The following is a 16,494-nucleotide window of genomic DNA, read 5'->3' as shown; positions in this document are numbered from 1 at the left end:
AATGTTCAAACGTTTATTCTTCAAGGAACAAGAGACCAGTTGATACGATATGGTTATCCCAGCTGGACTTGGTCAATGCCTACGGCCAGCGCACGGACACTCGCTGTCTCGAGGTTGTAGAACCCTACAGCAGAGCCAGCTGTACAGTCGCCATTCTCTACCTGCCCAATCACCACCTGTTCTCCGGAAGTCAGGTCACACTGAATTGGTCCGCCGAAGTCGCCCTGAAAGTATGGACAGGACTAGTTACGTATCAACGTTGCATTTGTGATCAAGCTTTAAGTTCAGTTTCTGGCACTCAGAACAGAAAGGAACTTAACTTTCGTAGCATTTTCGCAGAGCCGATTTTGACACATTCATAGTTTACTGGCACGGATGTATGCGTGAGCAAGATGCGGTACCGCCCGTAGAACAATTCAAATCATATTTTTCGACAAGGGTCACCAGAATAGGTTTTTGGTCATTGAACCTGAAGGTTCGCTGTCCTGTGTCTTCGGTAGGGCTATCCCATAGGCCATTGGTGAGGAAAATTGAAAAGAGACACACATTACACATTACACCTTTCAATTTTGACAGGAAGTATAAGCGTTAACAAACTTTTCAAAGACGAGCATCTTAGGAACGAACCACCATTACTATTTATCACCACCCCTAAACACAACGCATGGGATGCACGTGCACAGCTTAGTAGCCCCATATACGTGCATGGGGTGTCATCCTTGATTTTGACGGTTTTCAAGAAGGTCGACAGATCACCACAGACCATTAATTTTGACAATCATCTTGCACCACACAGGTGTTAGTGTTTGTTTCTAGACCTGTTTTTTGTTTGAAAATGAAAATCGTACACATGCAAATTTTACGCCATACACAAATCAACTTTCAAGAGCGATTACTGTACAAACAACTATGGTCATAAGGAAGTGCAAGTGGTGATGCACTCTCAAAACATTCATTATTATCATATCAACACTGATTGACTGCGATTTATCTCCCATTTGTTTCAATCCTAAATTTAAAATGAAAGTCCCCTACTTTCTAGGAGAATATAATGCTCCCAACTCATCTGATCTAGGATCAAACCACAGTGTCGGGTGTCGAAGGTGATAACAATGTAGGGACTTCACTGTGAACCTAAAACCATCTTCTCAGCACTGGAACTGAAGGAAGCGATATACATACGGCGCATGTGGAACCACCAGCACTGAAGAAGCAGTTGTAGGTGATGGCAGAGTTCGTGAAATCAAAGAAAGAGGCTGTGGTGGTGCCCTCAAGATTTGCTTGGCAGGTGTCGGTTGGCTGGAGAGACGGGATATCCAGATACTCGAAGTTAGGAGTTGTAGTTCCTGAAGTGGAGAGACGTAAAGGGTCTTCATATAATACACTACGACGGCTAGGATTGCAGGAGTTTGGAGAACTCAGATTTTTTCAACAAACAACCTTTTTCTGAAATATTTGAACATGATAAGTGGTTCACTTTCACATAGTTCACTTCGTATGCTGAATTTTGAAAGAAGCATGTCTTTTGTGTCATCAAAGCGTTCTTGGTTCTATTTTCACTGAGAACTCCATGTATTCTTGCCATGACTTAAAAAATATCTACATGTGATGTGAAAAAAAATGAATCGGTACAACGCATGTCTTAGGCAGTCTTTTTCAGCTGCCGAATGGTATCTAAGCAGGTTAGCACAACATAAATCCCGACGTGTACAAACAGCCTCACGAACACGTGCATGCATGTGAAACAACCTCGAACACGACAATAAACCATTTTTCCTCACCCCGAATATCGAGATCGTCTCCAGCATCTTTCACGCAAACCTTTCACGAATTCGTCCCTGGGAATGTTTCAAACACCTATGACAGCAACTTACCGGTATTATCAGCATATCCGGCTGCAGCAACCTTGCAGGTATCAAGGAGGATGTCGTTGGCCATGGTGCTTGAGTAGACGCAGGCGATGCCGGGGCAGCTATCAGATGCTACAGCTGTTGGTAAGGTCACTTCTACTGGACCACCAATACTGCCGGGGGTTGCTGAAATTCCCAAGGGAAGGTATAGCTGTGTTGAGTTATGCTATCTCTAAATAAGGACCTTCTTTTTAAGCCCTGACTCGCTGACTTGGCTGACACAATTCATCATATCCCAACTGTGTAGATCGATGCTCATGATGTTGATCAATGGATTGTTTGGTCCAGACCCGACTATTTACGGATTGCCGCCATATAGCTGGAATATTGCTGAGTGCGGCGTTAAACAACAAACAAACAAACAAATCCAAATAAAACTGAACATCGTTTATTGACAAGTGACTCGTCTCTTACCTGTGATGCCTGTTGCGACAACGGTTCCGTCCTGAGCCACAACACTAAGAAGGGAAACCACATATTGTTAGACTTGTTTTTACTGATGGTAGTGCCAACGCAACTGATAAGTGCAGGATGTACACAGAAACAATACCAGTGGGGATCATGTTTTGAATTTCCTATTTTCTTGGAGTCTTTGAGGCAGTGATTGATTGAACGAGGAGGAAATTGGCTTCAAATATTGAACAAATGTTGGGAATCCTGCAACTAGAATGATCCTTCAAGAACAACTCTCATGGACTCGGGTACGACTCAGTCTGCGCCTGAGACATTTGAATGTTCAATAATATATGCTGTGCTATTAGTTATTATTTTGTGTATACAAATAGGCAACCGTTAGAACATATATGTCTGCAAGGACCTACATGTGTAAGCTCCTTGCGTTAGAGACGAAAGCGAAGAGCCTGAGAGGATCTTTTCGCAAAGGGTTCACATTAATAACAACCGACCCTTTTACAATGAAGATATTTGTTTTACTGTCACGTGTATTGAACAGCCACCGAAAATGGAATGTAATTTGTTACGGTAACCAGCATCGCCATTATTCATGAAGGTAATATTGTTTTAATATGCCATGTGCCAAAATACAATACAGTCAATTTTGATAAACCAACTTTACATTCTACAAACATCGTATGTAGAGATGAAGAATACTTGTTAATATCAGTGATAAGATCAAAGTTTAGTGTTGACCACAATCTTCAATGCAAGAGTAAGTGAGTGAGTGAGTAAGTATGGTTTTACGCCGCTTTTAGCAATATGCCAGCAATATCACGGCGGGGGTCACCAGAAATGGGCTTCACACAGTGTACCCTTGTGGGGAATCGAAAACGGTCTTCGGCGTAATAAGCGAACGCTTTAACCACTAGACTACCCCACCGAACCTTCAATACAAGAACGTTTATTCTTGCAAACGTAAATGAAAAGACATCCCATTGTTTGCAAGTGCACGATATATCGCGTCATGCGTCCGGGCTGTCGTTCGTATACCAATTGCGCAGATCAATGCTCATGCTGTTGATCACTGGATTGTCTGATCCAGACTCGATCATCTACAGACCGCCGCCATATAGCTGGAATATTGCTGAATGCGGCGTAAAACTAAACTCACTCTCTCAGATCAGGACAGTGGAGCCAATCTATCTACCAATCTGGGCAATGCCGATTGGCACTAATGGACATGATGTCACCAGCTATAACATTAATATTACCACTACCAATGTTAATAATAATATAAACATAATGAGTATCATATACATAACTTACTCTGCGTTGTTTACGAAAACAGCACAGTTGCTTGGTACAGACAGGGTATTGGGGCCTGTGATGACTCCAGTACATACAGTTCCTGCAGCAGTTTGGATGGCAACAAGTCCTGGGAACTCACCGCAGCCGGAGATGGCGATGCCGTTCAGTAACCTGGTGACGGAGGTTGGCGTGGTAGATGCCTCAGCAGGACAAACTGAAATTGTACACCCCGAGAGTAAGTCTCACTCAGTAACATTCCATCTGTATCGGTCATGCAAATATTCATGCATACTAGGGCGGTGGGGTAGCTTAGTGGTTAAAGTGTTTGCTCGTCAAGCCGAAGACTCGGGTTCGATTAACCACATGGGTACAATGCATGAAGTCAATTTCTGATGTCCCCCGCCGTGATATTGCCGGAATATTGCTAAAGGCGGCGTAAAACCATACTCACTCATCAATACCAGTGGCTGACGGCATGAGCAACGTTTCACAGTTTCTGAGTTCGATCTGTGTGAACATCAACCCATAACATCGTGCACAATGACTTGCATTAGTGTTACAGTTGTCCATCAAACTCACATCGTGTTGTGGCGGTGGTCGTTGTTGTTGGCGTTGTAGTTGTTGTCGTCGTTGTGACTGTTGTAGTTGTTGTTGTTGTTGTTGTAGTTGTTGTTGGAGCTGTGGTAGTGGTAGTGGTGGTGGTGGTGGGAGGGGTCGTTGTAGTTGTCGTAGTTGCGGTTGTAGTAGTGGTTGTAGCGGTAGCAGTTGTTGCGGAACATAGTTGTTGTCCTACACATCCACAGTAGACTAAAGATTGCTGTGGCCTATAGTAGAAGCATCCTCTGCTTCTGTATTGCCTACTTTCTCTGTAAGAAATACCTGAAACAAACCAGGACAGTTTTATGCTTCTCTCGAGTGTAATAGGTCTGAAGTTGGATACGCCTTTTAGTAGCAGTGCCACCCATGCCGGTAGGCGAGGGATAACACTCCTACAAAAAGGCGTACATCAGACCGTACTATCTAAGGGAAAAGTTCACAACGTATTTATCTTACCGCCATGTTAAATATACAAAATATCATTTTATCTTATCTTGAAAATTGATAGTCTCGCTACCGACTCTATGACATGTAAACAAAATGGCGTCTGTTTCTCGACTGGATTTTAAAATCACTGAAACAAATTCTGACAAGCTTAACACTGCTATAAAAATGGTTAAATATGTATATATGTGAGTGTGCAAACGATTCGACGTATAAAATAGTTTAAATAAAGCAGTGTAAGTGGGTTAAAAAAGTGTGTTCATAGTGAACTCAAAAACAGCTAATCGAACGGTTTTAGAACTCCGTGCTCTGCACGCGTCATATTATGACGTCATACGATTGTTAGCGATACAGGTTCTCGGCGGAGAGTTTGGCGGTTACCGTGGCAGCAGGTAATATTTTTTCCAGTTGTCACCCTCCTGGGTGGGGTGACACGGAAACTTGTTAAAGCGACAATGACCAATGAAATTTAAGTATTAAGTAAAGCAAAAGGAAACTGTGCACATTGGAAATCAAAATATATAATGGAACTACATGCATACACAATAACTGAAATGAACTGACCACACATGCATGTGCTAAGTGATATAAGTTGTTTCGGTATAGCACGTGCAGCACAGTCTCGTATATTCTTAAGTAGATTTCGCTGCTCAAGTCATAAATTGGTGATAGATTACGGTAGACATGTAGGCCTTAAAAGAGAGAATCACCTTTGCCCGCTTTGTATCATACCTAATATAGAAACTAATTATAACTTTTTATGAGAAATTAAGAAATGATATTCTCCCTAAATATTATCACACATACCCATCTACAGTTAAACTTGTTCCATTGTTTACATCAAAGAATACTTACATTATAAATTTTCTTGCAAAAAAAACATCTTTTTTACCATGAAAAAACGAAATACATTTCTTTCAGCATCTGTACCCACAAATGTATTTTATTGCGCAGTTCCATGATGTGGGGTGCTTTTGTGACTATATATCCTGATGTATAATTTTGGGCCTGTGGTCCCTATACTGAATGAATAGATAGATAGATAGATAGATAGATAGATAGATAGACGTAACCTACGTATTCTGTATGGAATCAGCGTATACGTTATTGTAGAAATACCGTGACCCGCGTGCATTGTATATGATAATATTATACTACGCCGATTACGAACAATGTTGACTCCAGTCACAGTTGTTGTTACCGTCGTTACCGTTACGGCAACAATCGCCCTAGGTGTCGCAATGTCGCAGGATCTTATAACCAAACGAGACATATTCAGAAGTCAGCCCCATTGCCAGTGACAGGCGGCTAGCAAGCATTGTGTACTGAATACTTACGTCTTTGAGCCCATCCACAGTTGGTGTTACGGGTTCTGCAACAGTCACCGGAAGAGTCGATGTAGTTGAATACGGGTCTGAAATGTCGCTGCGTCAACGCTGTTTCTTCAGCTTTTAAAGCTTTTCCATAAATCCTTTTCTTATATTTCGAAGACAGCACTTCAGAACTCACCAACACTGCCAGTGACAGGCAGACAAGTATGGAGAGGAAATTCATTCTGCTGTGTGTGGAGCTGTCCAAGCGTTGCCGTCCAAGCAGCAGGGAGACGGAGTATTTATACTGAGCAGGATTGCTGCGGATTAAACTGCTATGGGAATTATATCCGATTAAACAGTCGTTCAAATAATGTAGCGTTTGTTTTCGATGTTGAACCAGCTGGCTAGGATGGACGTTTCAGGTGTGTTTCCACTCAAGAAAGAACAATTCAGATATTTTTTTACATAACAACACGCGGAGAAAATATTTTGGTACTGGAGACGTACATCTACCATTAATACAAGACAAATCTTATGGATAACAACTTTTTGGTTTATTTTTATCACAACGTTTCTGGGCTAGTTCTTGCCCCTTCTTCAGGTGAATGAAAATGAAAAAAAAAAATAAATAAAACAATAAACCAGGAAAAATAAACCAAGAATTGTTATCCATAAGATTTGTCTTGTATTACTACACCAACTTCTAAATGCCCTTGGAGAATTTTATCTACATATTGCTGAGTTCGGCGTTATGCAGCAAACAAACTACAAAAAAACAGTCAAATCAAATTAAAACTGTACAAACAAACAAACATTCAGGATCAGTTGTTGGCTGCATTAACATTTGTTTATCTTTACATTGTTTTGTTGCAATGGCATTGAACACTAATGTCCACTCCGATGTCTTATCATTATACAACTTTAAAGTTACATTCTACTCACACGATCGGTTTGCATCAAAGATGGTTCATACAATACATTTCATTATATCAAATTCCTTTCCGTTTGTATTTTATTGTCGGGTACTTCCAATAGGGCCTGTAAGTCTCGCGAGGCTCTACTTCCGGTACTATTCTGCACGCGCCAACTTGCGACATGCGAGGCGGGGCCAGTCTAAAACTCAAAATGTACATGGAAGTGAAACTACTTCCTTCAATTTGCCATAGCAGGGCATATGCTGGTTCGTGTTCAACCAACCCGATGACCAAATAATAATGCTGAGATGTCACCATTTTCCAAAGTGTGTTACCATTTTGAAAATGAATTGATTCGGATATAGATAAACTAATTTATAATGTTTATTATTCGGAATGATAGCGCATACTTGTACCAACTTACTTCCGGTACTAGATTTCCGGTGACACATGTCATCGTATCCCAATTGCGTAGATCGATGCATATGCTCATGCTGTTGATGACTGGATTGTCTAGTCCAGATTCGATTATTTTTTGCTGAGTGCGGCGTAAAACTAAACTCACTTACTCACTCCATTCTGGAAATATTTCCATTCATCAATTTCTGATCAATTATTTGATGTCAGCCTAAAACTCAATATGTACATGCAAGTGAAACTTCTTCCTTCAGTTCGCCATAGCAGGGCATATGCTGGTTCGTGTTTAACCAACCCAAATGAACAAAAATAATGCTGAGAAGGCACCATTTTCTTAAGTGTCTTACGATTTTGAAAATGAATTGATTGAAGTATAGATAAACTAATTTACAATGTTTATTATTCGGAATGATAGTGCATACTTGTACTAACTTAAGACAAACATACCAGTAGACTTCAGCGCTACAAATATATGTGCAGAATTGCGTCCTTTAACCATAGTAGCCTAGTGGTTAAACCGTTCGCTCGCCACGCTCAAGACCCGGGTTCGATTCCCCACATGGCTACAATGTATGAAGCCAATTTCGGGTGTCCCCCGCCGTGATATTTTTGGAATATTGTTAAAAGCGGTGTAAAACCACACTCACTCACTCAGTCAACCATAGTTTGGGTTCGAATCCCAGGTTCCCTCATGTTAATTGTTGGCCGTGTGTATTTCACAAATAACAACAGTTTGGATACAGCTATTTGAGGTTTCCTTCAACATTGAGTGTCACTCAAAGACCAGTGGAATAAGGTAATGTGAGTCCTAATTAAGTCACGTGGACTTCCTGTGTGCACAACCGACCGAGTTTAGTTTTACGCCGCTTTTAGCAATATGTCAGCAATATCACGGCGGGGGACACCAGGAATGGGCGTCACACATTGTACCCACGTTTGAAATCGAACCTGGGTCTTCGGCGTGACGAGCGAACGCTTTAACCACTAGGCTACCCCACGGCCCCGATGTGTGCACAAAACAGCAGCATTTTATCACCAACACGAAAACAGCATGTTTATGCTTCGGGAAAAAATGCACAAGGAATGAACGCTGTGACATACAGTCTGTTTAGAGCGACGAAAAACAAGATAGACATTTTTGTCAGTGTGAGAGTGAGTAAAGATTTACGCCGCTTTTGGCAATATTTCAGCAATATCACAACGGAGCACACCAGACCTTGGTTTTACACATTGCATATGCTGCAGTTGGTTGCAGTTGGTTCTTATCGATTAACCCTGAACAAGTTGTTTACCCGTATGTTTTGCAGTAGCCATTGGTCGTCTATTCACGTTGTTTGAACATGAACACATTCGAAAGAGGTCGACAAACCTCAAATGCGTGGTATTGGAGTTAGACTGGGAATATTTCAGTTTGTTTGCTTGTTTGTTTTGGTGTTGTTTAACGCCGCAATATTCAAGCTATATGGCGGCGGTCTGTAATTAATCGAGTCTGGATAAGACAATCCGGTGGTCAACACCATGAGCATCAATCTCGGCATTTGGGATACGATCACATGGCCAACCAAGTCGGCGAGCCTGACCACCCGATCTCGTTAGTCACCTCTTACGACAAACATGGGTTACTGAAAATCAATTCTAACTCTGATCTCCAAGGGCCGTGGATGCCATTATAATTATCTAGCTGTAATCTGTTTTTATTGTAAACTAAGTTAAATTTATAATGCAGTCGACAACTGAATACCATTAAATCTCTGAGGGGCATTTAGAAGTGGAATACATAAGAAAAGCAAGACTTTGTCTGTCAACACTTCTTTATTGTGAATAACACGACGTTTCGGAGTGTATGCTTGCTCCCTCCTTTCTCAGGTGAATGGTAGGGAGTATAAGGGGGATATATATACATACATGAAGCACTTACAAAGAAAACATTTATAACAAGTTTAACAATGTTGAGGAAAGCATATGTAATAAAAACATGAGGCCAGTGATACACTAAAACAACAGGGTAATAGCTTTGATGGGATATAATACAAACACGAGGGGGCCAGTGATACGCTAAAACAACATGGTAATTGATAGTGTATGGAATAACACAGGGAAGCCAGTGATACCGTATAAACATAAGGTAAGGGAGGGCAGTAAGCATTACAAACAAGAGGCCAGTGGGCTGATGAGGTGGTGATAAGCAATAGTGATGAACATGTAATTAGATGAATGAGTCCCAAGCACATGGTCGGTAGATTCCTTGGTCAAGGTTGATTCCTGGCTGACATCTCCGTATGTCGGTGTGTGTTGGCTTGCGGTAGATGCTGGTCTTGAGTCCATGGTCTGTGGATTGCAGGGAGACATCTAGGAAGGGAAGTTGGTGGTCGATCTCCATGGTGAACTTGACCTCCATCTACCGCAAGCCAACACACACCGACCAGTACATCCACTACAACTCCTGTCACCCCCCACCCCACAAGATCAAGCAAGCCATCGTGGCCACACTCACCAGACGTGCCTCATCTACGAACTACAACATCTAAAGGACACGTTCACATCCCTCAACGGATACCCTGCAGACGTTGTCACCAAGACCATCAACAAGACCCTCAACACCACAGAGACCAGCCCCAAGCCTGCACCATCCCCCATTAGAATCACCACTCCCTACATAGGACCTGTCAGCCACAAGATCTCCCGCCTCATCAAGAACCAAGCCAGCATTGACGTCACATTCTCTAGTGGCAAGAACCTCAAGAATCTTCTCAGAGCCAACGGCAGAGGATCCAGCACTGCAAGCCCCAACCCAAGAGGATGCATCTACCAGATTCCATGTAGTTGTGGACAACTGTACATCGGGGAAACGCTGCGACCTCTCAACACAAGACTCAAGGAACACCAAGCCTCCACCAACAAGCTCTGCCAGAAGTCTGTCATATCAGAACATATACTAATGAACAAGGACCACGCCATCAAATGGGAAGCCATCAAAATCCTGTCCACAAACAACAACAACTGGCGCCAAAGAAAGCTTCTGGAAGTCATATACATACGGAGATGTCAGCCAGCAATCAGCCGTGACCTAGGGATCTACGTACCATGTGCTTGGGACTCACTAATCTAATTACATGTTCATCACTATTGCTTATCGCCTCCTGTTTGTAGTGCTTACTGCCCTCCCTTACCTCATGTTTTTTACGGCTTCACTGGCTTCCCTGTGTTATTCTATACCTGATCAATTACCATGTTGTTTAAGCGTATCACTGACCTCCTCGTGTTTGTATACTATCCCAAAAAAGAGACGCATAGACCAGAAATCTGTTGCGAAAATGTTGTATTTTCAAACATGTATAACTCGTCCACAAATAGACTTTATTACATGAATTTTTACATCATTTTAGAAGAAGGAAATGTCTATACAACCAAGTGGATAATTGTAGATAACGGAGACGATGAGCGCGATGGTGACGTCTGAGCACGGCCCCGATGTCGGGTCTCCTGGCTCTCAGCCCAGTCTCTCTCAACCTGTTCCGTACAGTTTGACCGGATATGCTCCGAAGTTCAGGCACGCTGGCTGTTGTGCTCTCACCCGTGACAATACGAACACGCAAATGTAGTACCCGGATGTACAGATCTTGGGCTGCAGGGTGACTACCCAGCGGGCACACAACGTTGAATCAACGTTGAATCAACGTTGAATTTTGGTTGTTTGGTTGATCAACCTTTCATAAACGTTGATTCAACGTTTATCATGCGACCAAAGAAAGTTAGTCGAGATTCGTTTAGTTGTCAACGTTGTTTCAACGTAAGGAACCAACAAAATGTCAACTAATTGTTTCCTTGGCAAATTTGATACATAATTCATATTGGTAATAGGTATCCAACTTAGCAACTATCATTTCGGAACATTAATTTCATAAAAGATCAAGATCGAGCTAGTGACACATATAATCTTATATATTGTTTGATTGTGCATCGATCAAAGGACGGAAATATTACGTAAATCGCAAATGAAAATGAAAACATCAATGATTTTAGGTATAAAGTCATCAGTTATCCGAATTGCATTACATTTGATATTTTCCCACAAAACTGTCAAAATTGTATAATTCCCGACAATTTGCTTTCAAACACATGCCAGATCGCCTCGTTTGGCCATATCCGGACATGCGCACAATTATCGCGCGCGCAAAGGCAGCTGATCGTTGTCAGTTTACTTTGGCGAAGTTCAACGCAATATCGTTCTATTTTCAACATCTTCACGGCATGCTGGTGTTTATTTGGTAAGTATGTCCTTCATGTATAATAAAATCGTAGGAATGTTGTTTAAATTTTTAAATGTAGCAAGAAACTCCGAATTAGGGCTCATGTTTTATCTCACAAGGGTACCGGTATGTCACGTACATGTTTCTCAGAAATTAGGGGAAGCCCGTGTTTTCCATGAACTTGTTTTGTTATTTTTCAATATATTTGCATGCATATATTTGGCATTTTATTATATAATCGAATAAGATTTCCTTTCGTACCCATCACCTGATTTGAATTTTGCAAATATACATTTTCAAATAATCAATGAAGTACATCAATATAAGGGACCATTCCTAATTATATGTCTGCGGGTGGGGGTGATGATTGTAAGGGTGGTGGGTGGGGTGGGGGCGTCAACCATTTTGTTCTGGGGAGCTAAGGGGTGAGCATTTTTTGTACACACGCACTATGTTTAATATGATGCTTAGAAATTATGGGAAGGGAGAGAGGGCGTCATAGATATTGTACATGACATGCAGGGTGGGGCGTCACTTATTTCGTACATACACTTTGAGGGGAAGGGTAATTCACATTGTACATGCTTCTTCATAAAATCATCATCACCCCAAGCCATACATTATGAACGGTCCCTAAGGGCAGCTATACAAAATCGAATAGAATTTATCAACATTTTATATTGCATCACATTGTTATGAACATTTGTTCGTTTGAATAAGTCTATCAGTAAATTATGCATTGAGCACGCTCTGAACCCTGTCAACATATGCATATTATTTGGGGGGAGGGGGGTGGGGGTGTAGAATGGCGAAAGGAAATCTTTCTCAGATCATGCTGCAAAAATTCACATCAAAATGTCTCGTGCAAGTCTTTGTTAAGGATGAAATTGCATATAATTTATTTGAACTGTTATTTATTTACAAAATGTGTAACTTCACTAATGATTCTTTGATGGGACAATTAACAAAACTGCACTCACAGACTTTCATTCTTACACTTGTTTGGAAGGGATGTGATGATTCATGTCTCTTAATGGTTAAAATGTTACATACAAAAGAAGTAATTTAGTAAGGAACATTTAATTATGAAATAAGATATAATTTTAATGGAATTTGCAGAAATGTCATCTTCGAAGACTGGGTGGCATCAATTTTGTGGATCACATAAAAGGAGCAATGCTAAGGTAACAAGTTTTTAACATTTCACTTGTTTCCAGTATATCCACCACAAAGGTTGATCATGTAAGAGAATAATTTGACAATGATTTCTCCCGGAGATGTTTAGTTTAATGAGCACTCCCTTGCTTGGCGCCATATTGTTTTTCGCCGTAAAGAGCTGGATGCGAGAAAGCACGCAAGAGGTCAGAAGTCATAAATTTATAGAGATATATAGATGTTTTTTACTGGGAGACACACTCTTCAGGTATTTGGTCAGCTGTAGAATTTGAATATGATGTTTCTTTATTATTGTCAAAGTGTAGGTTTTTCATTATTTTGCATTTAAATGTGTGTGCAGTGAAACATACTGAGATTTGGAAGAGTCCATTATTTAGAGTACAGGTATTGTTAGATATCAGCATTTTATGTACATGTTCCCTTGTCAAGATCATCTATCGAGTATATTAGAGAGAAGGTGTATATTTGTAGTGTTTTAAATCAGAGTTATTTTCAGTGTATGATCTACATTTCAATATGTTTTGGCCACCTGTCACCCTTTTGGTCAAATAGAGTTGGACTTCCATTTCTTGGAATTGAGAGTCAGAGATACACTGTTTCCAAAAATTTGCGTGTGCCAGCGATGTTTGTTTACGAGTACATTTAAGTCTTTTTGAGTGTAGATTCGAGTTGTAAGAGATGTTATTCAGTGTCTTATTATTCAGGGTATGATAGATTATTTCTGGCAGTGTAAAGTTTAATCTCATTATTTTATTGTTCATGATTCAGAGAAGCATAGTTATGACGTCGCAGATATTATAGGCACACATAATTCATTATATGAGATTTTCTAAGCGTTCCTATAAGAGATTAAGTGTAAACATTTCTGAATTATGAAGAAGTTATTTATCTGAGTTTTATGAGTGTACAAATGACAAAGAGAGACAGAGTAGATAATAGGGAATACTTATGAGAGCTCATTATTGTTTTCAGAACTCCATGATCCATACTTCCTTGTGTTTGGGAATAAATGGTGTTGGAAGACCTCCCACAATGGACTTGTTCTTTGACCTGTGAACCACCACCCATTTTGTTTTCTTATCATTCAATGTAAAATGGCTTTTGTTACAATTTATGACTCCTGTTAGCCAAATTGCTACATCAGTACAACTCCTATTTAATTTGAAATAATCGTTTCCGAGAATCTCTAAAGAAAACTAAATCCGACTAATGTCAAGAATGAATGTTGATGGGCAAAACGGCAAGTTTTCTTTTAAGAATACAAGGTTGTATTCAATCATCTCTGGTGATTTAATTACCAAATGCAGCATTTTCATCATGACCATAGCAAATAATATATGACAGTAAAGCATCGTCTAATTCATCCTGATGCATAGTCTAATTGAATAATCAACTTGCAATTGAGGATTTTCTTTGAAAATGTTTAAGAAAACTTCCATTCCTTTAGTTGAAAATATAAATTGTTTACATTTTTCGTCACATTTTGTATTGATGCTGTTCATATGTTCACATGGCAAGTTACAGCAGTGAAATGAACCTTTCAAGTGATTGATTAAACAGATACTTAAATCATTTAAGACAATATATCTTCCATATATAATTATTCATGTATTTAAATATAAAATTTCAGAACGTGTCCTATCTCATGGGAATGAGATGGGAATGCATTCGAAGCAAATTTCAAGAAAGAGTAAGGAACGTTTCTGAAGTATCCACCTGACCGCCAGGCAGGGAGTGGCAGAAAGAAGAGAAGTTGTATGTCAGTTTAATGCTATATGCAGATGATATTGTGTTATCACAACAGAGATCACCTACAGACTATGTCATGTGTAATGTTTTACATTATGCTTTAAACCACATTTCTCTGTGTGCGTTTGTGTTCATAAAGATTTCATAAAAAGTGACTGGTTTTATGTGCTGTCTTCAGGTATAGTTCCTGTTCATCGTGGATCCCTTTCATGGTGAAAGTAATTGCTATGTGTTTATTCAGGGGTCTGTCTAATAGCTGAAATTCAGACAAAATGTCTTCTCAGGACAATTTCCACCTTCCTCCAACAATACAACAGTAAATAGTTTTTCTTAATTTGGAATACTCTTTTCTTCTTACTGGAATTATACGTCCAACTGACATAAAACTTAAATGAACATTATATTGAATGTGGAATTTTAACCAAGTATTTTATCAGGTAAATATTTTTACTGCAATTTTATGTTTGAACACTGTTTATTGCAGGTAGCTTTTTGGGTATTTTAGCTGGATGCATGAGTTTGGTGCTACTTTAGTGTAGTTTAAAGATGAAGTGCGAGTCTATTTACAGGAAGCGTAATACCTCCCAGACACAACCACGGAACAACCTATTTTCAACGTTAATAATATGTCAAACTTCAACGTTGATTCCACGTCGGATATCTACGTCTAAAAAACTTTCATATACAACCACGGAACAACCCATTTTCAACGTTGATAATAGGTCAAACTTCAACGTTGATTCCACGTCGGATATCTACGTCTAAAAAACTTTCATATCCAACCTTTTTTCAACGTTGATAATAGGTCAAACATCAACGTTGATTCCACGTTGGACATCTACGTCTAAAAAACTTTCATATACAACCTATTTTCAATTTAATTTCAACGTTGAGGACCAACCTATTCTCAACGTTGAAACAACGTTGATACAACGTTGATGTGCCTGCTGGGTAGAGCTCTGTCCGTACGAGGACGGTCATTTGTTATACCTGTTTGGTTGTAACGAGCTGCAAGCCGTGATATCGTGTCAGACTAACATTCAGACACCTGGCAACAGAAGATTGGTAATCTCCAGTGTGCATTCTTTCAATGGCGATGTTCCTTGTCGCAGAGTCAAGACGTGACGTAGTGATTTGACCTTGAAACGCCTTCAAAACGAATGCCGATTTCCGAAAGTAATCTGGATTTTTATAGCCAGACAGTGCATGCTCTTTGCTGCACAATTTCAACTGGACGGTGATTTCGGTTGCATTGTGGCGATGCCTTTTTAATGCTTGTAAGAGATCTCATCAAAATCATTTTTTTCAAGTATACTCGATTTTTACTTGTGCCATTGTGTAAAATCATGTTATCAACACTTTTGTTACATATTTTGACGATCATTGTTTGAACACAAAAAGGTTATTAATAGATTTTAAAAATTACAAAACACCTATGCGTTTCTTTTTTGGGATAGTATATTATATCCCATCAAATCTATTACCCTGTTGTTTTAGTGTATCACTGGCCTCATGTTTTTATCAAATATTCTTTCCTCAACATTGTTAAACTTGTTATAAATGTTTTCTTTGTAAGTGCTTCATGTATGTATGTATATCCCCCTTATACTCCCTACCATTCACCAGATTAAGGAGCAAGCATACACTCCGAAACGTCGTGTTATTCACAATAAAGAAGTGTTGACATCCATCAATCTTGCCTTTCTTATGAATACCATTGCTTAGTTGGGTTTTTTTGTGTTTCACGCTGAATGTTTTTGCGAATACATTTCTCCATTAACCTTTTTTCAATTTGGAAATTGTCAAGTAAAGATACAAATAATTTTTCATAACATTCGTAGATACCTGTGCGTATTTTATTATTAATGACAATTATTTAGTGGTCGTATGGTAACACCTAGCGTCACGACTAGTATTTTTTAAATCACATCTATCATTACAAACGGATTGGACTTCTTAGGATTTAGAATTTTGACAAACACACACATGTACACAGTCTAAAGTACAACATGAAACCATA

The 16,494-nt window shown here is 39.8% G+C and overlaps 1 protein-coding gene across 1 annotated transcript; it reads right to left on the bottom strand.

The window, feature by feature from the left end:
• On the bottom strand, positions 1 to 6,222 carry LOC124260365 (cell wall protein DAN4-like). Its single transcript, XM_046694659.1, has 7 exons — positions 5,993 to 6,222; positions 4,194 to 4,493; positions 3,633 to 3,828; positions 2,325 to 2,368; positions 1,875 to 2,036; positions 1,183 to 1,346; positions 1 to 224 (listed from the first exon to the last, which is right to left on the bottom strand). Exons 1-7 carry the CDS (start codon positions 6,207 to 6,209, stop codon positions 54 to 56), a joined length of 1,254 nt encoding a protein of 417 aa, XP_046550615.1. The 5' UTR covers positions 6,210 to 6,222; the 3' UTR covers positions 1 to 53.
• Between the last annotated feature and the right edge of the window lie 10,272 nt (positions 6,223 to 16,494).

The sequence above is a fragment of the Haliotis rubra genome, unplaced genomic scaffold (assembly GCF_003918875.1).
Source record: "Haliotis rubra isolate DU_JTF1 unplaced genomic scaffold, ASM391887v1 Scf76, whole genome shotgun sequence".
Taxonomy (NCBI): domain Eukaryota; kingdom Metazoa; phylum Mollusca; class Gastropoda; order Lepetellida; family Haliotidae; genus Haliotis; species Haliotis rubra.
Note: the sequence above shows the minus strand (reverse complement) of the source record. Positions and strands in the feature narration are given on the sequence as shown.

Bases quoted from the DNA above. Each gene is read 5' to 3' on its own strand.
- LOC124260365 (XM_046694659.1), bottom strand. From the start codon at position 6,209: ATGAATTTCCTCTCCATACTTGTCTGCCTGTCACTGGCAGTGTTGGTG. The intron at 2,369-3,632 runs GTAAGTTATGTA...TTCCCTTCTTAG, and splicing joins GTTTTCGTAAACAACGCAGA to TGTTGTGGCTCAGGACGGAA. The intron at 2,037-2,324 runs GTAAGAGACGAG...TGGGAATTTCAG, and splicing joins TGTCGCAACAGGCATCACAG to CAACCCCCGGCAGTATTGGT.